Below are 22,578 nucleotides of genomic sequence, written 5' to 3'. Positions count from 1 at the left end.
TATGCACAGTATATATATACTGTATATAATTCCAATTCAGGTAAGTCACCTAAAGGTTTCCTTTAGGGTGCATGCTGCAGGGCCTCAGCAGTCCAACATATAGGAAATAATCCAAGTGCTGCAGCACCCCAAAATTTCACATATCATGAAAAAGATTTGTGAAATTGTGGAGTGCGGCAGCCTTGGATTATTTGAGATATATATATATATATATATATACACAGTATAACAAAAAAGATTAAATGGCTCAAACCCTGGGGTGCCTCCAAAATGCAAATTTCACAACATCATTATTGTCACAGGTTGATCTGCCTTTCCCGCCTCCAGCACCTTTCTATTGGCCAGTGAGGCTGGCCCCCATTGTGCAGACACCGCTAGGTGTGGTAGTGCTGCACCATATTCACCCACTTTAGCGCACCAACAGGTTTTTTTTTTTTTTACATTTCATAATTATCTTTAGAAAACATAAGGTGGGTCTGATTTCTTTTTAATTTATTAGGTCCTTTAGCAATCATTTTTCCAGAACAAAAATCCAACAGAGGGCGGCTCATCTCCTTCCCAGACACATAATATATAATAATGATTCAATGCTAATTTAGAAACACAAATACAAATCTGAAGCTTTCTAAATATTTTTGCTCATTTAGTTACAAGTTACTGAGTCCTTGGCAATGTTGTAGCCAGTTTTGCCATCATGACTTTACTCTTCCTACTGTTGCTTCACCCTCAGGCCACAGGTTGGGCACCGGGGCTTTAGATACTTTCTAAAGTTTTCTACAGGAAAGGTGAAAATCTATTTTTCAGGCTTGTCTTGCGTAGGGATTGGTTGAAAGCCAAGTCTGTTTTTCTTACAGTCTATGTCTACTCTGGACAGATTTCTCCTCCATGTTCCTGTGTCACCTGGACAGGAAGTGAAGGAAAATTCTGCAAACAGTTCTAAGACAATCATAGCAGAATACGGCACGCTGTCTGCCATTAATGGTAGTTGTCAGTAAATTTATGGGGTAGGTGAGCTTCCATGAGCCTGAGGATCCCGTCTACATTATACATGACCCCCGAGTATCCCGTCTACCACATACATGACCGCAAGGATCCCATCTACATCATAGATGACCCCAAAGATCCCGTCTACCACATACACGACCCTGAGGATCCCATCTACATTATACATGACCCGGAGGATCCCGTCTACCACATACACAACCCCAAGGATCCCATCTATATCATAGATGACCCTAAGGATCCCCTCCACCACATACACGACCCTGAGGATCCCATCTACATCATAGATGACCCCAAGGATCCTGTCTACCACACACACAACCCTGAGGATCCCATCTACATCATAGATGACCCCAAAGGTCCCATCTACCACACACACGACCCTGAGGATCCCATCTACATCATAGATGACCCCAAAGGTCCCGTCTACCACACACACGACCCTGAGGATCCCATCTACATCATAGATGACCCCAAAGGTCCCGTCTACCACACACACGACCCTGAGGATCCCATCTACATCATAGATGACCCCAAAGATCCTGTCTACCACACACACGACCCCAAGGATCCTGTCTATGACATACTCAGATGTTTAGAACATGTACTATAAAATCTACAGAGTTTGCTGATTGCATTAAAATTTCTCCAAAAAATCAATTTCAATAAACTTCTCCTGGCAACAACCCCGGAATTCACACCCAACACACCCCCGGCACATAAAACCACAAGCGTTGGGCAGAGCTTGGCCCATGTGGGGATGAGTACTCACTGGAAGTGCAGCATATTCCCTCCATGCCTGACCATGACTCAACTCCACCAGGACGCAGCCCGCCCCGAGCGCTGGCCTCCCTCCGCACACACGTCTGGATGGAGCCGCTTCAGAGCTGCTACTGAGAGTACAGTCTGCGCAGTCCTTGTTAGGACCAGCTGGTCACTATACTGGGATCAAGTAACACAAATGTTCAAGTGTTCCAGGCCATATACCGTTACACAAGTCACAAGTATATACGGCCGCATTTCATACCGCGGACAAATCTCCTCACCAAACTGTCCCATTGTGACACCCCCCCCACAGGAGGAACGTAAAAGAAAAAGATCCACAACCCACTTATTGCATTGGAAGTTGCAGGACGAAGATCGACAACCCGGTTAGGCCTCATGCACAAAGGTTTGATCCAAAAGGCGGATTCTCAGAGAGAGAGATTCCTGAAAATAATTAAAAACTCACCTGAACTGCAATTTTTCAAACTATTTAAGCAGTTTAGCAGCATCTGAGTATTTATTTCTTTGGCCAGAATTTTTATTTTTTCTGGCTATTGAAATAATAATAAACGCTGAAGTGCTAAACACACCCAGCGTTTATAAACATTAAAACGCATTTAGCAGCGTTAAGCATTTTCTCTGCTGCTCCTGGACACAATGGCAGTGGGTTTTTTTCCTGTCTCTAAACTCTCCGCCCACTAAATGCAGCTAAGAGCCCTTGGGATTGGTTTACTAAAGGCAAATAGACTGTGCACTCTGCAGGTGCAATTGCGCCAGAGCTTAATAAATGAGGTAAAGATTCACTTTGCAAAGAATCACGTGCAAGGGAAAAAAAAACAAAATGACATGCTTGCAAATGATTGGATGATGGAAGTCAGCAGAGCTCCCCCTCATTTACAAATATGTAAAGCAACTGCACTTTGAAGAGTGCATAGTGTATTTGCCTTTAGTAAATCAACTCCATAGGCTAACATGTCGGGAGTTTAGAGGCAGGAGAAAAAAAAAACCGTCAGACGCCCCAAGGAGCAGCTGTAAAAATGTCCATTGTGCATGAAGCCAAATATCACTGGAAGACGCACCAAGACGCAGGAAAAAGATCAACAACCCAATTATATCAATGGAAGACGCACCAAGACGCGGGAAAAAGATCAACAACCCAATCATATCAATGGAAGACGCACCAAGACGCAGGAAAAAGATCAACAACCCAATTATACCAATGGAAGACGCACCAAGACGCGGGAAAAAGATCAACAACCCAATTATATCAATGGAAGACGCACCAAGACGCGGGAAAAAGATCAACAACCCAATTATATCAATGGAAGACGCACCAAGACGCGGGAAAAAGATCAACAACCCAATTATACCACTGGAAGACGCACCAAGGCGCGGGGGAAAAGATCAACAACCCAGTTATATCAATGGAAGACGCACCAAGACGCAGGAAATAGATCAACAACCCAGTTATATCACTGAAAGACGCACCAAGACACAGGAAAAAGATCAACAACCCAATTATATCAATGGAAGACGCACCAAGACGCAGGAAATAGATCAACAACCCAGTTTTATATAAAAAGGAAGACGCACCAAGATGCAGGAAAAAGATCAACAACCCAGTTATATCAATGGAAGACGCACCAAGACGCAGGAAATAGATCAACAACCCAGTTATATCAATGGAAGACGCACCAAGACGCGGGAAAAAGATCAACAACCCAATTATATCAATGGAAGACGCACCAAGACGCAGGAAATAGATCAACAACCCAATTATATCAATGGAAGACGTACCAAGACGCAGGAAATAGATCAACAACCCAATTATATCAATGGAAGACGTACCAAGACGTGGGAAAAAGATCAACAACCCAGTTATATCAATGGAAGACGTACCAAGACATGGGAAAAAGATCAACAACCCAATTATATCAATGGAAGACGCACCAAGACGCAGGAAGTAGATCAACAACTTAGTTTTATCAATGGAAGACGCACCAAGATGCAGGAAATAGATCAACAACCCAATTATATCAATGGAAGACGCACCAAGATGCAGGAAATAGATCAACAACCCAATTATATCAATGGAAGATGCACCAAGACACAGGAAAAAGATCAACAACCCAGTTATATCAATGGAAGACGCACCAAGACGCAGGAAAAAGATCAACAACTTAGTTTTATCAATGGAAGACGTACCAAGACGCAGGAAGTAGATGAACAACCCAATTATATCAATGGAAGACGTACCAAGACGCAGGAAATAGATCAACAACCCAATTATATCAATGGAAGACGCACCAAGACGCAGGAAATAGATCAACAACCCAATTATATCAATGGAAGACGCACCAAGACGCAGGAAATAGATCAACAACCCAGTTATATCAATGGAAGACGCACCAAGACGTGGGCAAAAGATCAACAACCCAGTTATATCAATGGAAGACGTACCAAGACGCAGGAAATAGATCAACAACCCAGTTATATCAATGGAAGACGCACCAAGACGTGGGCAAAAGATCAACAACCCAATTATATCAATGGAAGACGCACCAAAACATGGGAAAGGGATCTACAACCCACTTATATCAATAGAAGACGCACCAAGAGAAACATGAGATTTCTAAGATGCACTTTTACTAATGGGGGGAGGGGTGTGAAGCACATTGTTGGTGTAACACAAAGACTTTTTTATCATATTTATTTCTTATATTTCCATTTGATGTTTTTGCACTTTAGGTAAATTGCTATGCACATACATTTCTAGAATTGGATCTTGTTATATAGACGTGTGTTAGAACATCTGTTTAGGGTGTCCTTAGTTTCAGTATTATTAGCACCATAAGAAAGATTCTCTGCTAAGGTTTTCTATATCACAGCTGTATAATATTGAGGGATTTGGCAAATAAATACAAAATCTTGGAGTTTCCAGATTCAAAAATTAAAAACTGCTACAAATTCATCCCAACTGATGGATTCCCATTATATTCACCCCGCGTGAGGCGTCAGCGCGCTCAGAGACGGATTGTGCTGCTCATTTCTGGAATATATGATCCTCATTCCCCACAATTCATTTCTTCATTTGAAGGAAAATAAAGAAGTACAAAGTCTATAAAACATCCCATTCATAGCAATACCCAGAAAGGTTCCAATGTTACAAATAAATGTAAGGAAACAAATGTTCTTCACACATGGAAATGGTAAGAAAGTCATAAAAGAAGAAACACTCGGCACATTACCCAACTCATCTTCATAACAAACGATATCAGCGACAGAAGAATGACATTAATAAATGGAGTTCGATATCACAAAGTCAGAAATTGTGTGATGTCACCGGGCCTTGTAATCTTATCCAGCCATGCGGGGAATTCGAGGAACACTATTTTACTGAGAAGTGTTATCCGAACCCTCACATGTACTCAGATCTAATATCAGAGAAATAAAATAAAAAGCAACATAAAAAGGTGGAGATTGTACAATGCTTAACATACGCTGATGTCTTATCACATGCAAAACTTCCATAGCTCCCCCCCTCCCCCACTCCCTTAATTTCACAGGATAATCCTGTCCCTCCAAACCCCTCCATATACCCCAAAACCATCCATCCTTCCATCCCCCCCAAACCCCTGACCTTCCACAACTACCTCTATTCTTACTATATCTCCATTGTACCCCAATCCCCCTCTGTCCCTCCATTGTACCCCAGCCCTTTATTCCTCCATTGTACTCCAATCCTTCCTCTATCCCTCTATTATACCCCCATAATCATCTGTTCTTCCAAGATACCCCAATACACCTTCTGTTCCTACACTGTACCCTAATCCCTCCTCTGTCCCTCTAGTATACTCCAATCCCCCCTCTGTCCCTCTATTATACCCCAATCCTCCCTCTGTCCCTCTATTATACCCCGATACCCCTCTGTGCTTCTATTATACTCCATTCCTCCCTCTGTCCCTCTATTATACCCCAATCCTCCCTCTGTCCCTCTATTATACCCCGATACCCCTCTGTGCTTCTATTATACTCCATTCCTCCCTCTGTCCCTCTATTATGCCCCAATCCTCCCTCTGTCCCTCTATTATACCCCAATCCTCCCTCTGTCCCTCTATTATACCCCAATCCTCCCTCTGTCCCTCTATTATACCCCAATCCTCCCTCTGTCCCTCTATTTTGCCCCAATACCCCTCTGTGCTTCTCTTATACTCCATTCCTCCCTCTGTCCCTCTATTATACCCCAATCCCCCTCTGTCCCTCCATTGTACCCCAGCCCTTTATTCCTCCATTGTACTCCAATCCTTCCTCTATCCCTCTATTATACCTCCATAATCATCTGTCCTTCCAAGATACCCCAATACACCTTCTGTTCCTACACTATACCCTAATCCCTCCTCTGTCCCTCTATTATACTCCAATCCCCCCTCTGTCCCTCTATTATACCCCAATCCTCCCTCTGTCCCTCTATTATGCCCCAATCCTCCCTCTGTCCCTCTATTATACCCCAATCCTCCCTCTGTCCATCTATTATACCCCAATCCTCCCTCTGTCCCTCTATTATACCCCAATCCTCCCTCTGTCCCTCTATTATACCCCAATCCCCCTCTGTCCCTCCATTGTACCCCAGCCCTTTATTCCTCCATTGTACTCCAATCCTTCCTCTATCCCTCTATTATACCTCCATAATCATCTGTCCTTCCAAGATACCCCAATACACCTTCTGTTCCTACACTATACCCTAATCCCTCCTCTGTCCCTCTAGTATACCCCAATAACCCCTCTGTCCCTCTATTATACTCCAATCCCCCCTCTGTCCCTCTATTATACCCCAATCCTCCCTCTGTCCCTCTATTATGCCCCAATCCTCCCTCTGTCCATCTATTATACCCCAATCCTCCCTCTGTCTCTCTATTATACCCCAATCCTCCCTCTGTCTCTCTATTATACCCCAATAGCCCCTCTGTCCCTCTATTATACCTCCATAATCATCTGTCCTTCCAAGATACCCCAATACACCTTCTGTTCCTACACTATACCCTAATCCCTCCTCTGTCCCTCTAGTATACCCCAATAGCCCCTCTGTCCCTCTATTATACCCCAATCCCCCCTCTGTCCCTCTATTATACCCCAATAGCCCCTCTGTGCTTCTATTATACTCCAATTCCTCCTCTGTTCCTCTATTATACCCCAATTCTCCCTCTCTCCCTCTATTATACCCCAATTCTCCCTCTGTCCCTCTATTATACCCCAATTCTCCCTCTGTCTCTCTATTATACCCCAATAGCCCCTCTGTGCTTCTATTATACTCCAATTCCTCCTCTGTTCCTCTATTATACCCCAATTCTCCCTCTCTCCCTCTATTATACCCCAATTCTCCATCTGTCCCTCTATTATACCCCAATCTCTCCTCTACCCCCCTATTAAACCCCAATCCCCCCTCTGTCTCTCTATTATACCCCAATAGCCCCCCTGTGCTTCTATTATACTCTAATTCTTCCTCTGTCCCTCTATTATACCCCAATCCTCCCTCCTGTCCTTCTATTGTATCCAAATCCCTACTTTTTAAAATTTTTGCCTCTGATTTGTTGCTCTGGATTGGCGCACATTGCAATATTTGCCTTGTAAAATAAGCCCCCTCCTTCGTATTCTACCTCTGCAGACCTGGATGTAGTTTCAGAGTCCTGGCGGCAGAATTTGGACAAATATTTCTTTCAGACCTCGTTCTGTAATAAATAATCTGCGACTATGAAGTCACAGGAACATAACTCAGCCTGACACAACGCATCACTCCGCAGCCATGCACATTATGTAAAACAGTAAATTATATTTTTCTTTTGGCAGAAAACTTAACCAGGGAAAGCCGGAGCTCCGTGACATTGATGTTTCCAGTCATGTGTCACAAAATAGCCGTATGTGTATATAGTGTGTATGTGTGTGTATAGTGTGTCTGTGTGTGTGTGTATAGTGTGTATGTGTGTGTGTATAGTGTGTGTATAGTGTGTGTATATAGTGTGTATATGTGTGTATAGTGTGTGTGTATGTGTGTATAGTGTGTGTATAGTGTGTCTGTGTATGTGTGTATAGTGTGTGTTTAGTGTGTCTGTGTGTGTGTGTATAGTGTGTGTATAGTGTGTGTATAGTGTGTATGTGTGTGTGTATATAGTGTGTATGTGTGTGTATAGTGTGTGTGTATAGTGTGTGTGTATAGTGTGTGTGTATAGTGTGTGTGTATAGTGTGTGTGTATAGTGTGTGTTTAGTGTGTCTGTGTGTGTGTATAGTGTGTGTGTGTGTGTATATAGTGTGTATGTGTGTGTATAGTGTGTGTGTATGTGTGTCTGTGTGTGTGTGTATAAGTGTGTATGTGTGTGTGTGTATAGTGTGTATGTGTGTTTGTGTATGTGTGTGTGTGTGTGTGTGTATAGTGTGTATGTGTGTATAGTGTGTATGTGTGTGTATAGTGTGTATGTGTGTGTGTGTGTATGTGTGTGTGTGTGTGTGTGTATAGTGTGTATGTGTGTGTGTGTATAGTGTGTGTATAGTGTGTGTGTGTGTGTGTGTGTGTATGTGTGTGTGTGTGTATAGTGTGTATGTGTGTGTATAGTGTGTATGTGTGTTTGTGTGTGTGTATAGTGTGTTGTGTGTGTGTATAGTGTGTGTGTGTGTGTGTATAGTGTGTATGTGTGTGTGTGTGTATAGTGTGTTGTGTGTGTGTATAGTGTGTATGTGTGTGTATAGTGTGTATGTGTGTGTGTGTATGTGTGTATAGTGTGTGTGTGTGTGTGTATGTGTGTGTATAGTGTGTATGTATAGTGTGCGAGTGTGTATAGTGTTTGTATGTATAGTGTGTGTGTATAGTGTGTGTGTGTATAGTGTTTGTATGTATAGTGTGTGTATGTATAGTGTGTGTGTGTGTGTGTGTATAGTGTGTGTGTGTGTATATGTATAGTGTGTGTGTATAGTGTGTGTATGTATAGTGTGTGTGTATAGTGTGCTTGTGTGTATAGTGTTTGTATGTATAGTGTGTGTATGTATAGTGTGTGTGTGTGTGTATAGTGTGCGTGTGTGTATAGTGTGCGTGTGTGTATAGTGTGTGTGTATATAGTGTGTGTGTGTGTATGTATAGTGTGCGTATGTATAGTGTGTGAATGTATAGTGTGTGTGTGTGTATATAGTGTGTGTATAGTGTGTGTGTGTATAGTGTGTGTGTATAGTGTGTGTGTATAGTGTGTGTATGTATAATGTGTATGTATAGTGTGTGTATGTATAGTGTGTGTGTATATATAGTGTGTGTGTGTATATATAGTATTTGTGTGTATATAAATATTTATATATAGTGTGTGTGTGTGCATATAGTGTATATAGTATATGTGTGTATTTACAGTATCTCACAAAAGTAAGTACACCCCTCAACTTCGTTTGACGACCATGGTGAGGCCTGTTCTGAGTGGAACCTGTCCTGTTAAACCACTGTATGGTCTTGACCACCGTGCTGCAGCTCAGTTTCGGGGTCTTGGCAATCTTCTTATAGCCTAGGCCATCTTTATGTAGAGCAACAATTCTTTTTTTCAGATCTTCAGAGAGTTCTTTGCCATGAGGTGCCATGATGAACTATCAGTGACCAGTATGGGAGAGTGAGAGCGATAACACCAAATTTACCACACCTGCTCCCCATTCACACCTGAGACCTTGTAACACTAACGAGTCACATGACACCGGGGAGGGAAAATGGCTAATTGGGCCCAATTTGGACATTTTCACTTAGGGGTGTACTGACTTTTGTTGCCAGCGGTTTAGACATTAATGGCTGTGTGTTGAGTTATTTTGAGGGGACAGTAAATTTACACTGTTATACAAGCTGTACACTCACTACTTTACATTGTAGCAAAGTCTCATTTCTTCAGTGTTGTCACATGAAAAGATAGAATGGGAGGGGTGTACTTACTTTTGTGAGATACTGTATAGTATAGTGTGTGCGTATGTGTATATATAGAATGTGTGAGTGTATATACACTGTATGTCATCCCACTAAAAGCAGGTTTTCTATTTTATCCTTTTACATCTCTCAGGACAAGAGGAACAAGCGATGGTTGCTTGTTAGGGGTTTCTTAGCAGATAAGCAGAATTTTAAAAATTCCATGATTTTAGGGAAAAAACCTTTCCATTTTCATGACACGCCTTATTTTACATCCAGCAAAGTCATCACTGGATCTCTGTGCTTCTATATGCAATGCAGGCAAATCAAGGCTGGAGGAAGGGGCTGGCAGGGGCTGTACATAACTTTCTGAAAACATCTCAGCACCCGGTCTTAGTACTCCTCTTAAGAGCCCTCAGTTCTGATGCAGGAAGTGGGAGGGGCGACGCAAACAGTAAAGTGCCTTGATGGGTGGCTGTCAGTCCAGTAGTAGGTGTTCTTAAGAAGGCTGTATTTGCATGCAGGCCACCCTAAGTAACACCCACATGTGATGCTGAGCCTCCATGATTGAATGAACTGATTCAATGAATGAAAGGGGAGGGCCAGGGACAGTCAGGCTGGGGAGGAAAGTGCTAGATGATGCTGGACGCCCTCCAGCCAGCTAATGAGGTGGGGCTCTATCTGACTAGCTGCAGCTTCTAATGCACATTGTGAAACGCTCAAAGTGTGCAGTGAAATCAGAGGAAGCTGCTTCATTCTAGGAGAGGAGCCAATACAATTGTGCAAGACTGATGGGAGGATATAAAAAGATACATTTAATGATGTATGAAAGGATACAATGTGATACTATTTGTATCTGCGCAAGACTGAGGGGGAGGATACAAGACTGAGGGGGAGGATACAAGACTGAGGGGGGAGGATACAAGACTGGGGGGGGTCGACAACAATTACCTTTCTGGCAGGGGATGCGATCTTCAGGATGAGTATTTGGTGAATGCTGCTAAAGTACGAGTCAGGATTGTAAAGCTGATTTCTTAGTGTTGGAGTCGGGATTGTAAAGCTGATTTCTTAGTGTTGGAGTTGGGATTGTAAGCTGATTTCTTAGTGTTGGAGTCGGGATTGTAAAGCTGATTTCTTAGTGTTGGAGTTGGGATTGTAAGCTGATTTCTTAGTGTTGGAGTCGGGATTGTAAAGCTGAATTCTTAGTGTTGGAGTCGGGATTGTAAAGCTGAATTCTTAGTGTTGGAGTCGGGATTGTAAAGCTGATTTCTTAGTGTTGGAGCTGGGAGTGTAAAGCTGATTTCTTAGTGTTGGAGTCGGGAGTGTAAAGCTGATTTCTTAGTGTTGGAGTCGGGATTGTAAAGCTGATTTCTTAGTGTTGGAGTCAGGATTGTAAAGCTGATTTCTTAGTGTTGGAGTCGGGATTGTAAAGCTGATTTCTTAGTGTTGGAGTCAGGATTGTAAAGCTAATTTCTTAGTGTTGGAGTCGGGATTGTAAAGCTGATTTCTTAGTGTTGGAGTCGGGATTGTAAAGCTGATTTCTTAGTGTTGGAGTCGGGATTGTAAAGCTGATTTCTTAGTGTTGGAGTCGGGATTGTAAAGCTGATTTCTTAGTGTTGGAGTCGGGATTGTAAAGCTGAATTCTTAGTGTTGGAGTCGGGATTGTAAAGCTGATTTCTTAGTGTTGGAGTTGGGATTGTAAGCTGATTTCTTAGTGTTGGAGTCGGGATTGTAAAGCTGATTTCTTAGTGTTGGAGTCGGGATTGTGAAGCTGATTTCTTAGTGTTGGAGTCGGGATTGTAAAGCTGAATTCTTAGTGTTGGAGTCGGGATTGTAAAGCTGATTTCTTAGTGTTGGAGTCGGGATTGTAAAGCTGATTTCTTAGTGTTGGAGTCGGGATTGTAAAGCTGAATTCTTAGTGTTGGAGTCGGGATTGTAAAGCTGATTTCTTAGTGTTGGAGTTGGGATTGTAAACTGATTTCTTAGTGTTGGAGTCGGGATTGTAAAGCTGAATTCTTAGTCTTGGAGTCGGGATTGTAAAGCTGATTTCTTAGTGTTGGAGTCGGGATTGTAAAGCTGATTTCTTAGTGTTGGAGTCGGGATTGTAAAGCTGATTTCTTAGTGTTGGAGTCGGGATTGTAAAGCTGATTTCTTAGTGTTGGAGTCGGGATTGTAAAGCTGATTTCTTAGTGTTGGAGTTGGGATTGTAAGCTGATTTCTTAGTGTTGGAGTCGGGATTGTAAAGCTGATTTCTTAGTGTTGGAGTTGGGATTGTAAGCTGATTTCTTAGTGTTGGAGTCGGGATTGTAAAGCTGAATTCTTAGTGTTGGAGTCGGGATTGTAAAGCTGAATTCTTAGTGTTGGAGTCGGGATTGTAAAGCTGAATTCTTAGTGTTGGAGTCGGGATTGTAAAGCTGATTTCTTAGTGTTGGAGCTGGGAGTGTAAAGCTGATTTCTTAGTGTTGGAGTCGGGAGTGTAAAGCTGATTTCTTAGTGTTGGAGTCGGGATTGTAAAGCTGATTTCTTAGTGTTGGAGTCGGGATTGTAAAGCTGATTTCTTAGTGTTGGAGTCAGGATTGTAAAGCTGATTTCTTAGTGTTGGAGTCGGGATTGTAAAGCTGATTTCTTAGTGTTGGAGTCAGGATTGTAAAGCGAATTTCTTAGTGTTGGAGTCGGGATTGTAAAGCTGATTTCTTAGTGTTGGAGTCGGGATTGTAAAGCTGATTTCTTAGTGTTGGAGTCGGGATTGTAAAGCTGATTTCTTAGTGTTGGAGTCGGGATTGTAAAGCTGATTTCTTAGTGTTGGAGTCGGGATTGTAAAGCTGAATTCTTAGTGTTGGAGTCGGGATTGTAAAGCTGATTTCTTAGTGTTGGAGTTGGGATTGTAAGCTGATTTCTTAGTGTTGGAGTCGGGATTGTAAAGCTGATTTCTTAGTGTTGGAGTCGGGATTGTGAAGCTGATTTCTTAGTGTTGGAGTCGGGATTGTAAAGCTGAATTCTTAGTGTTGGAGTCGGGATTGTAAAGCTGATTTCTTAGTGTTGGAGTCGGGATTGTAAAGCTGATTTCTTAGTGTTGGAGTCGGGATTGTAAAGCTGAATTCTTAGTGTTGGAGTCGGGATTGTAAAGCTGATTTCTTAGTGTTGGAGTTGGGATTGTAAACTGATTTCTTAGTGTTGGAGTCGGGATTGTAAAGCTGAATTCTTAGTCTTGGAGTCGGGATTGTAAAGCTGATTTCTTAGTGTTGGAGTCGGGATTGTAAAGCTGATTTCTTAGTGTTGGAGTCGGGATTGTAAAGCTGAATTCTTAGTGTTGGAGTTGGGATTGTAAAGCTGAATTCTTAGTGTTGGAGTCGGGATTGTAAAGCTGATTTCTTAGTCTTGGAGTCGGGATTATAAAGCTGAATTCTTAGTGTTGGAGTCGGGATTGTAAAGCTGATTTCTTAGTGTTGGAGTTGGGAGTGTAAAGCTGATTTCTTAGTGTTGGAGTCGGGATTGTAAAGCTGAATTCTTAGTGTTGGAGTTGGGATTGTAAACTGATTTCTTAGTGTTGGAGTTGGGAGTGTAAAGCTGAATTCTTAGTGTTGGAGTCGGGATTGTAAAGCTGAATTCTTAGTGTTGGAGTCGGGATTGTAATGCTGATTTCTTAGTGTTGGAGTCGGGATTGTAAAGCTGAATTCTTAGTGTTGGAGTTGGGAGTGTAAAGCTGAATTCTTAGTGTTGGAGTCGGGATTGTAAAGCTGATTTCTTAGTGTTGGAGTCGGGATTGTAAAGCTAAATTATCAGTCTTGGAGTCGGGATTGTAAAGCCGATTTCTTAGTGTTGGAGTCGGGATTGTAAAGCTGATTTCTTAGTGTTGGAGTCAGGATTGTAAAGCCGATTTCTTAGTGTTGGAGTCGGGATTGTAAAGCTGAATTCTTAGTGTTGGAGTCGGGATTGTAAAGCTGAATTCTTAGTGTTGGAGTCGGGATTGTAAAGCTGAATTCTTAGTCTTGGAGTCGGGATTGTAAAGCTGATTTCTTAGTGTTGGAGTCGGGATTGTAAAGCTGAATTCTTAGTGTTGGAGTCGGGATTGTAAAGCTGATTTCTTAGTGTTGGAGTCGGGATTGTAAAGCTGAATTCTTAGTGTTGGAGTCGGGATTCAGCAATGATAGAACAATCGCTCACAGATCATCAGCGAATCGAGAATGAATCTGCAGCCTGGAATGGAAAGATTTTCCTGAACCCGGGAGGAAGACGATTCCACGCCGCGCTGTACAAATCCATAGAATAGAATAAAGAACTTGTCAATGATTCGTACATTCAGCACCAACAGCTCTCGAATTCTGATTTCCCAGAGGCAGGGCGATACCACTACATTCTGGCCAGAGAAGCTTGCAATCTAAAATTAAATGGTCTTGTAAAAATGGCAAATCTTTCTGAAGAGGTGGGATTGGCGTGTGAGGGTTGATAAGCGTCTGAGAGTTCCAGAGAAAGAAAAGAGCACAAGAGAAGTCCGGCAGGTGTGAGCAGCGCCGGGACAAGGGGAGGGCAGGAGAGGCGGCTGCCCTGGGCACTGTAGAGCTGTGGGGGGGGGGGGGGGCACTGCAGAGAGAGTTCCTACCTACAAGCTGGCAGGGTACTGGAAGAGGGGGAATTTTTTGGGGTGAGAATTTATGCATAAGGGTTAGTGCTCACCTTTTTTTGGAGGGGAGGGAGGGTTTTTTTGCAGACACACAATGCTCATACATTTTGGGGAGAGGGGGGCGCTGTTTGGTATCTTTACCCTGAGTGCTAGATAACCTTGTCCTGGCACTAGGTGTGAGCAATGGCGGGAAGTATGCACATGGAGGATGGACTCTGAAGGGGGTAATACCTGGAGAGCAGATATAAGAAGACAGAAGACTGCGGGGGTCTATATACCAGGAGAAAGGATTTGTATCCGGCAGGCGGTGAGTCGCCAACAGGGCGGCAGTGATGAGCTAAACTGAGATGCAATGGAAGTGTTCCCAATAAGAATGGAGCGGAATGGGTTAAGAGCTGGGATGAGCATGCACCAATGTTAGTTGTTTCGTGAGTGATCAATGGAAAGATCTGAGAAAGGCTCCAAAAGATTAAAAAACAATAAATCTAGGAAGATATAAGAACTGTTTATCCCGGAGAATGATTACATTGTTACATGCAAAGCAATGACATCACTGGCTCAAACGAATCCACTGTGATGTCATCAGTGAATACAGCTTCGTATTCCAGTGTAAGGTGAGTGCAGAGACACAATGACACGCACTCTTCCTTCAAAGCTTTCTCCCAAACGCCACATCAATGCAGCATTAGGGCTATTTTTGGTGGGCATGGGGAGGGGGAGGGGTACATCTACCAACCAACATGAAATTCTTGCCTGTCGTGCTGCTAAAGTGTTGGAGATCACCCAGCATGCACTGCACTACAGACGCTGGGAACTACGCCAGTTACAATAGAAGTTCCGCTGACAGGTTTGTTGAGACATCTTCAGCACAAGTGGATGTGGGATTTATAGCGACAATGATGAGCCAAGACGACATACGAGAATAAACTGCGAGAAAAAGTAACCCTAAATGGAAACAATTCAAAAAAAAAAAAAAAGAAACAGAACCCATTGACCACCGCAATACGAGTACAACCTGATCACTGGTCATAACCTGATACAATTCTATCACACTTCATACATAGAACACTACAACCCCCAACGTGACCCAACACTGGACACCATCATCATACAATTCTATTACACTCTATACATAGAACACTACAACCCCCAACGTGACCCAACACTGGACACCATCATCATACAATTCTATTACACTCTATACATAGAACACTACAACCCTCAACATGGCCCACCACTGGACACCATCATAATACGATTCTTTTACTCTTTATACATAGAACACTACAACCCCCAACATGACCCACCGCTGGACACCATCATCATACAATTCTATTACTTTATACATAGAAAACTACACCCCCAACATGGCTCACTGCTGGACACCATCATATTACAATTCTATTACTTTATACATAGAACACTACAACCCCCAACATGACCCACCACTGGACACCATCATATTACAATTCTGTCACACTCTATATATAGAACACTACAACCCTCAACATGACCCACCACTGGACACCGTTATCATACAATTCTATTACACTCTATATATAGAACACTACAACCCTCAACTTGGCCCACCACTGGACACCATCATCATACAATTCTATTACACTTTATACATAGAACACTACACCTCCCAATATGGCCCACCGCTGGACACCATCATATTACAATTCTATTACACTCTATATATAGAAATCACAACCCCCAACATGGCCCACCACTGGGCACCATCATAATACAGTACTATTACACTCTATACATAGAACACTACACCCCCCAACATGACCCACCACTGGACACCATCATCATACAATTCTATTACACTTTATACATAGAACACTACAACCCCCAACATGGCTCACTGCTGGACACCATCATATTACAATTCTATTACACTCTATATATAGAAATCACAACCCCCAACATGACCCACCACTGGACACCATCATAATACAATTCTATTACTTTTTACATAGAACACTACAACCTCCAACATGGCTCACTGCTGGACACCATCATATTACAATTCTATTACACTCTATATATAGAAATCACAACCCCCAAAATGACCCACCACTGGACACCATCATCATACAATTTTATGACTTTATACATAGAACACTACACCTCCCAACATGACCCACCACTGGACACCATCATAATACAGTACTATTACACTCTATACATAGAACACTACAACCCCCAACATGATCCACCACTGGACATGATTATAATACAATTCTTTTACACTCTATACATAGAACACTACAACCCCCCAATATGACCCACCACTGGACACCATCATCATACAATTCTATTACTTTATACATAGAACACTACACCTCCCAACATGACCCATCACTGGGCACCAGTGTAGGGGAAACCCCACAACTCATGGGTTTCGCTAACATTTTGACTGTTGAAGCCAGATTGAAATATATGTAGGTAGAAATATATGTTTAGAGAGCAATTCTTTTGAAAATCAAACATGGCCCCCCACTGGGCACCATCATAATACAATTATATTACACTCAATACATAGAACACTACACCCCCAACATGGCCCAACACTGGACATGATCATAGTACAATTCTATCACACTCTATACATAGAACACTACAACCCCCAACATGGCCAACCACTGCTCAGACAGCCCAGATTAGGGATAACCTCCGCATGAAACAGAAACTATTGCAGGTCTGCCTCTAATTAAAAAATATATTGTGGCAGTTTTTCATATAGAAAACTGCCGCAGATTCCCACCAGGTGTGACCTTGTTGTAGGAGATGTGAAATGTCAGCAGACGGCTCACATCCCTTTCTCTGCCCATGCAGTGATTACACTACACGAGCAGAGACTGCAGGGTAACCATTCCCCTCCTCTCTATTACTCTGAGCTGAGCAGGAGGCAGAGAGATTGGAGAATGCAGCCCCAGCTCTCATGTACTCCGTGCTGTGTGCTGTACAAAGCATTGCAATACAAAGAAACATTGTTTATAAACATTGATCAGATGGGAGATAGAGAGATACAAAGTAACATTGTTTATAAACATTGATCAGGTGGGAGATTGAGAGATACAAAGTAACATTGTTTATAAACATTGATCAGATGGGAGATAGAGAGATACAAAGTAACATTGTTTATAAACATTGATCAGACAGGAGATAGAGAGATACAAAGTAACATTGTTTATAAACATTGATCAGACAGGAGATAGAGAGATACAAAGTAACATTGTTTATAAACATTGATCAGACGGGAGATAGAGAGATACAAAGTAACATTGTTTATAAACATTGATCAGACAGGAGATAGAGAGATACAAAGTAACATTGTTTATAAACATTGATCAGACAGGAGATAGAGAGATACAGTGGGGTTTATTTACTAAAGGCAAATCCACTGTGCACTACAAGTGCACTTAGAAGTGCAGTCATTGTAGATCTGAGGTGAACATGCAAGGAAAAGAAAAAACAGCATTTTTTCTTGCACATGATTGGATGATAGAAAACAACAGAGCTTCCCTTCATTTTGGATCTTCCCCTCAGATCTACAGCAACTTCATTTCCCAAGTGCACTTGTACTGCACAGTGGATTTGCCTTTAGTAAGCCAACCCCAAAATAACATTGTTTATAAACATTAATCAGACGGGAGATAGAGATACAAAGTAACATTGTTTATAAACATTGATCAAATGGGAGATAGAAAGATACAAAGTAACATTGTTTATAAACATTGATCAAATGGGAGATAGAAAGATACAAAGTAACATTGTTTATAAACATTGAACAGACAGGAGATAGAGAGATACAAAGTAACATTGTTTATAAACATTGATCAGAGGGGAGATAGAGAGATACAAAGTAACATTATTACTTTTATATGTAGTCTGTTTCATTCATTTGCAGGTCAGAGGAATGATCAATCTACATAAATCAATTGAAGCAATCTGACATTTAAAATGGTTCTTTTAATAAAATAAACCTTTATTAAAGTGGAACTAAACCCTCCTATCCTCTGCAGCCAAAGAAGCCGCCATCTTGGCCTCTGTTTGATCTGTAGTTGCCATGATAATGCACATGTGATCAGTTATGACACCATTGGATTGTTTGAGAGCCCAACCAATGTGACAGTTAGCATTCCTGGCATCCCGGGAATTTATATGTTTTTGGAAACCATTAAATTGACGGATTTAGTTCTGCTTTAACCTTAAGTTTACCCCAATCAGAATTCATTAACTACTTCTTTCCCCCATGATTTTCCTGCTGATCTATAAATAACTTTGCAATGCTTTGTACCAGAATCAGGATTTTAGTGTCATTTTAAATGGGACAAATCATGTGTAGCAAAAAATAATAATATAATATTTTTGCAAAACAATGCCAAAAAAAAAAAAACAGAAGTTGAACAAGCAACAAATTGTATTATTCTGTTATCTGAGGTTATGACAATGTTATCGCCCAATAAACAGGCCAATTGCAGGGATGTGACAATTGCTCTATAGGGGGGCTGAACTGGGTAAGGATGGGGAGCGGGCCTGCGGCCCATAAGTGGCCTCTCCATAGGAAGATGGGTAAACAGCCCGGCATTGTTCCACCCATAAATGGCTCAGGCCACGTCTCTATGGAAATGCGATCCCCCTATGCGTCTCAGTCATGGGACGGCAATGCAGGGACGGAGGTGCGTGATGTAAGATTATCGGCAGAACAATTCCTGAGCCAAACATTCCGCCCAGCCCGCTGCCGCACACGGTGACACCAATATTGTCCGATGGAGGTGCTGGGATCGGGTGACGGGGCTCCAGTGTTCCACGCTATTCCTGTCACCAACAACATGGCTACAAAATAAAGCACACGCATCTCCCGATAGGCCACATCCCTGCCAGCCCCGGCACAGCTGCTGCAGAATCTCTTCACATAAATCTGCCATTAAGGAATATTTGCCAGAGCTGACCCCTGTCTGAAAATGCCTTTTACCTGGCTGCCTTTGGCCGCAATGATTTATTTTTCTCCGACCCCAAATACATAGACATCTGCTACTTTCCTCTAGATTCACTGGCTGCATGCTTATTTCAGGTCAGTAATCTCCTGACAGGTTCCATTTAGAGGCCGACTCAGTGTTATAATGAGCAAAGAGGTTGTGCAGCAGCTGCAGACACTGTATTTGTAAACATGTAAGGTAGCCATAGACCATAAGATGCTCATCAGCCAATCAGATTTTGCCCAATGGTGATAACCGACATTGCTGGGGTCGTTATGAGGGGTTCCCACTAGGGATAGACCGATATCGTTTTTTTAGTGCTGATACCGATACCGATATTTTGGTCATCGCATATCGGTATTGGCCAATATTTTTGGACATTTAAAAAATTTTTTTTTTTTCACGGGTACTCTGGTGGAGGGATCTGGGGGTCTAAAAGACCCCAAACCCCTCCTCTGCACTTAAAAGCATTCAAAACGCCAAGTTTGGCTGTTTTGAATGCTCACATTTTGTTGAATTTGCCGCCGAGTACCCGGAAGTGAGGTCATGACATCACTTCCGGGTTTTTTACATGGAGACCCGATCAGAGCCGAATGCGGCATTGATCCGGTCTTCCCTTCGGCGGCCGTGCAGGTAGGATGCCCGGGTCTCCCGTCCCACTGGTGGAAGGCGGCGGGAGGGGGGAGGGACGTCCCCTCCCGCTCCTTGTAATGACAGCCGAGCGCTTCTCAGCCACATCGGTTGTCATTATAAAACAGCCGACCGTCGGCTATGGACGCCAGTAGCGGGTGATGCCTCCAGCTGCAGGGATCACTCCGGTACAATAATTTTCCCGAAATTTTGGCAATATCGGTAACCTCAGGGGCCGATTCCAATATATTGGGGAAAGTGCAGATCAGCCCTTGATATATCGGCTTTGCCGATAATCGATCGATCCCTAGTTCCCACCATTCCTGCTGGATTCATAGGTAATGTATACAGTAATAAGCGGTTGGCGGGACCCTGATGTGGGTGGGAACGCCCTGAAACCCTGGATTGGGGGGGATATTTTATCACTTGAGTCCCCGACAGATTTAAAATGTGACTTCTCCTATCACTGAAATATCACTTCTGGGTGGATTGGCCCTTTAGAATGTTCATTCTGAAGACAGATTGTCCCTTACTTCCCATCTCCATCCAACGCTGTTTCCCCTCCCGCACCTCTCCTGGCACAGCGCCCACACCAGCTGGTGGATTACAACAGAAGAAACAATGGAGAGATGTGACATGTTGCAGCCCCTAGGCGATGTGAACCTTATCTTCATTACTTGTCCTCTGTCCTGCATTCTGTTGGGACACGTAAAATGGGAGTCTCCGAGCCGCACTGTGTACATACAGCATTCCTAATACTGCGCTGCAGCACATGCAGTGACATTACAACACCTGTCCAACATGACAAGACAGGCCTGGGGATGGGGGACCAGTGCAGGGGGGGGGGGGGACCAGTGCGGGTGTATTGTCTGCATTGCTGAGATTAAAAGAAAAGTTCCATGCCTCCAAACATCTCTGGACTAGATTAGTGTCGGTGTACACCAAATATCATTCCCATCAGAACTGATTTTCACTACATACAAGTCAATCAGAATGCCAAAGCAGCTTAGAAGGAGATGAGGAGGAGGACAAGGGGAGGTCAGGAAGTGATCAGGAGGAGATCATGAAGTGGTCAAGAAGTGATGAGTAAGAGGTCGGAAAGTGTTTAGAGGAGATGAGCAAGAGGTCAGGAAGTGGTCAGGTGGAGGTCAGGAGATGGTTAGAAGGATTGTCAAGAAGTGGTCAGGGAGAGGTAAGGGGGAGGTCAGGAAGTAGTCAGGTGGAGGTCATGAAGTGGTCAAGAAGTGATGAGGAGGTCAGAAGCAAGTCAGAAAGTGGTCAGAGGAGCTGAGGAAGAGGTCAGGAAGTGGTCAGGTGATGGTTAGGAGGACTGTCAAGTGGTCAGGGAGAGTTCAGGAGGAGATCAGAAAGTGGTCAGGAGGAGGTAAGTAGGATTCAGGAAGTGGTCAGGGGGAAGTCAAGGGGAGGTCAGGAAGTGGTCAGGAGGAGGTCAAGGGAAGGTCAGGATGATGTCAAGAAGTTGTCAGGAGGAAGTTAGGAAGAGGTCAGGAAGTGGTCTGGAAGTAGTCAGGGGGAGGTCAAGAAGTGGTCTGGAAGTGTTGAGGAGGAAGTCAGGAGCAGATCAGAAAGTGGTCAGGAGGAGGTGAGCAAGAAGTCAGGAAGTAGTCAGGCGGAGGTCAAGAAGTGGTCTGGAAGTGTTAAGGAGGAGGTCAGGAGCAGATCAGAAAGTGGTCAGGAGGAGGTGAGCAAGAGGTCAGGAAGTGGTCAGGAGGAGGTGAAGGGGAGGAGGATATCAGGAAGTGGTCAGGAGGTGTTTAGGAAGAGGTCAGGAAGTAGTTGGGGAGAGGTCAAAAAGTGGTCAGAAAGTGATAAGGAGGAGGTCAGGAGCAGGTCAGGAAGTGGTCAGATGAGATGAGCAAGTGATCAGGAAGTGATGAGGAGGTGAGTATGTGGTCAGGAGGAGGTCAGGAGGGGGTCAGGAAGTTGTCAGGAGCAGATTAGGGGGCAGTAAGAGGTCAGGAGGAGGTCCAGTAGAGGTCAGGAAAAGGTCAGGAACACCTGTGAAGGAACTTTGTGATTTCTCCACCTACAATTTAGAAGAAGGCTGAAAAAAGCCTCCTCCCTCCTCTAAAAGAAGAATGCGACATCAAGCCAACATTTGGGGCTCATTCACATTTCACCATTTCTGTACATTGCGTTAATGTGTACTGTGTAAGCTGTTAACATGCGTTGCGTTAAGGAGTGCCTTCATTTTGGAAGAGCTACCAATACACAGGAACGGACCAAAAAAACTGATGTAGCAACTTATTTTACACCGCACAACACCACGTATGACAGTGCGTCACCATGCGTTGTGGTATGTTGCACAGCATGTGTGTCGGAGTGTGCTGGAGACCCATTCAAAATAAATGGCAACGCAGCGTTCTAACTCACATAACTGCGAGTTACCGCAAAGTCCCCGGCTGTAGAGGTGTGTTTGCCCTGTGTGTGGTTGGGAGGGCTCAGTGCAATGTGGCAGTGTGAGGGTTACACGGTAACCGAAGTATGTACATATGTTGGTTGTACAGCGATGGGGGGAACAGTGGAATTCCATGCGGTTCCTGGCCCCGTATGTCTCCAGATCATCAGAGCTGAGATATTCCCATCCAGAGCCCATCAGTCAGGTAGGAAGGAGCATGCAATCTGG

General features: G+C 43.3%; 1 protein-coding gene and 1 long non-coding RNA gene across 9 annotated transcripts in view; both read right to left on the bottom strand.

The window, feature by feature from the left end:
• Window positions 1-22,578, bottom strand: part of SOX6 (SRY-box transcription factor 6) — a 548,208-nt gene that overhangs the window by 344,093 nt on the left and 181,537 nt on the right. The window contains exon 1 of one of the 8 annotated variants that reach the window (XM_082269789.1): window positions 5,016-5,132. The exons of 6 other annotated variants lie outside the window; for them this stretch is intronic. Coding sequence is in view for 1 of the 2 variants with exons in the window: in XM_082269787.1 (XP_082125913.1) it covers window positions 1,775-1,809 (35 nt within the window). In the remaining variant the exon portion in view is untranslated. Of the gene's footprint in view, window positions 1-1,774; window positions 1,884-5,015; window positions 5,133-22,578 lie in introns of those variants that run through there. One more of the 8 variants, XM_082269787.1, reaches the window with a different exon arrangement.
• LOC309565057 overlaps window positions 1-22,578 on the bottom strand; it is a 654,865-nt gene that overhangs the window by 563,271 nt on the left and 69,016 nt on the right. The gene's annotated exons all lie outside the window — the stretch shown is intronic.

This window comes from Pelophylax lessonae (genome assembly GCF_965119305.1).
Source record: "Pelophylax lessonae genome assembly, chromosome: 10".
Taxonomy (NCBI): Eukaryota; Metazoa; Chordata; class Amphibia; order Anura; family Ranidae; genus Pelophylax; species Pelophylax lessonae.
This window is presented reverse-complemented; position numbering and strand designations above follow the sequence as displayed.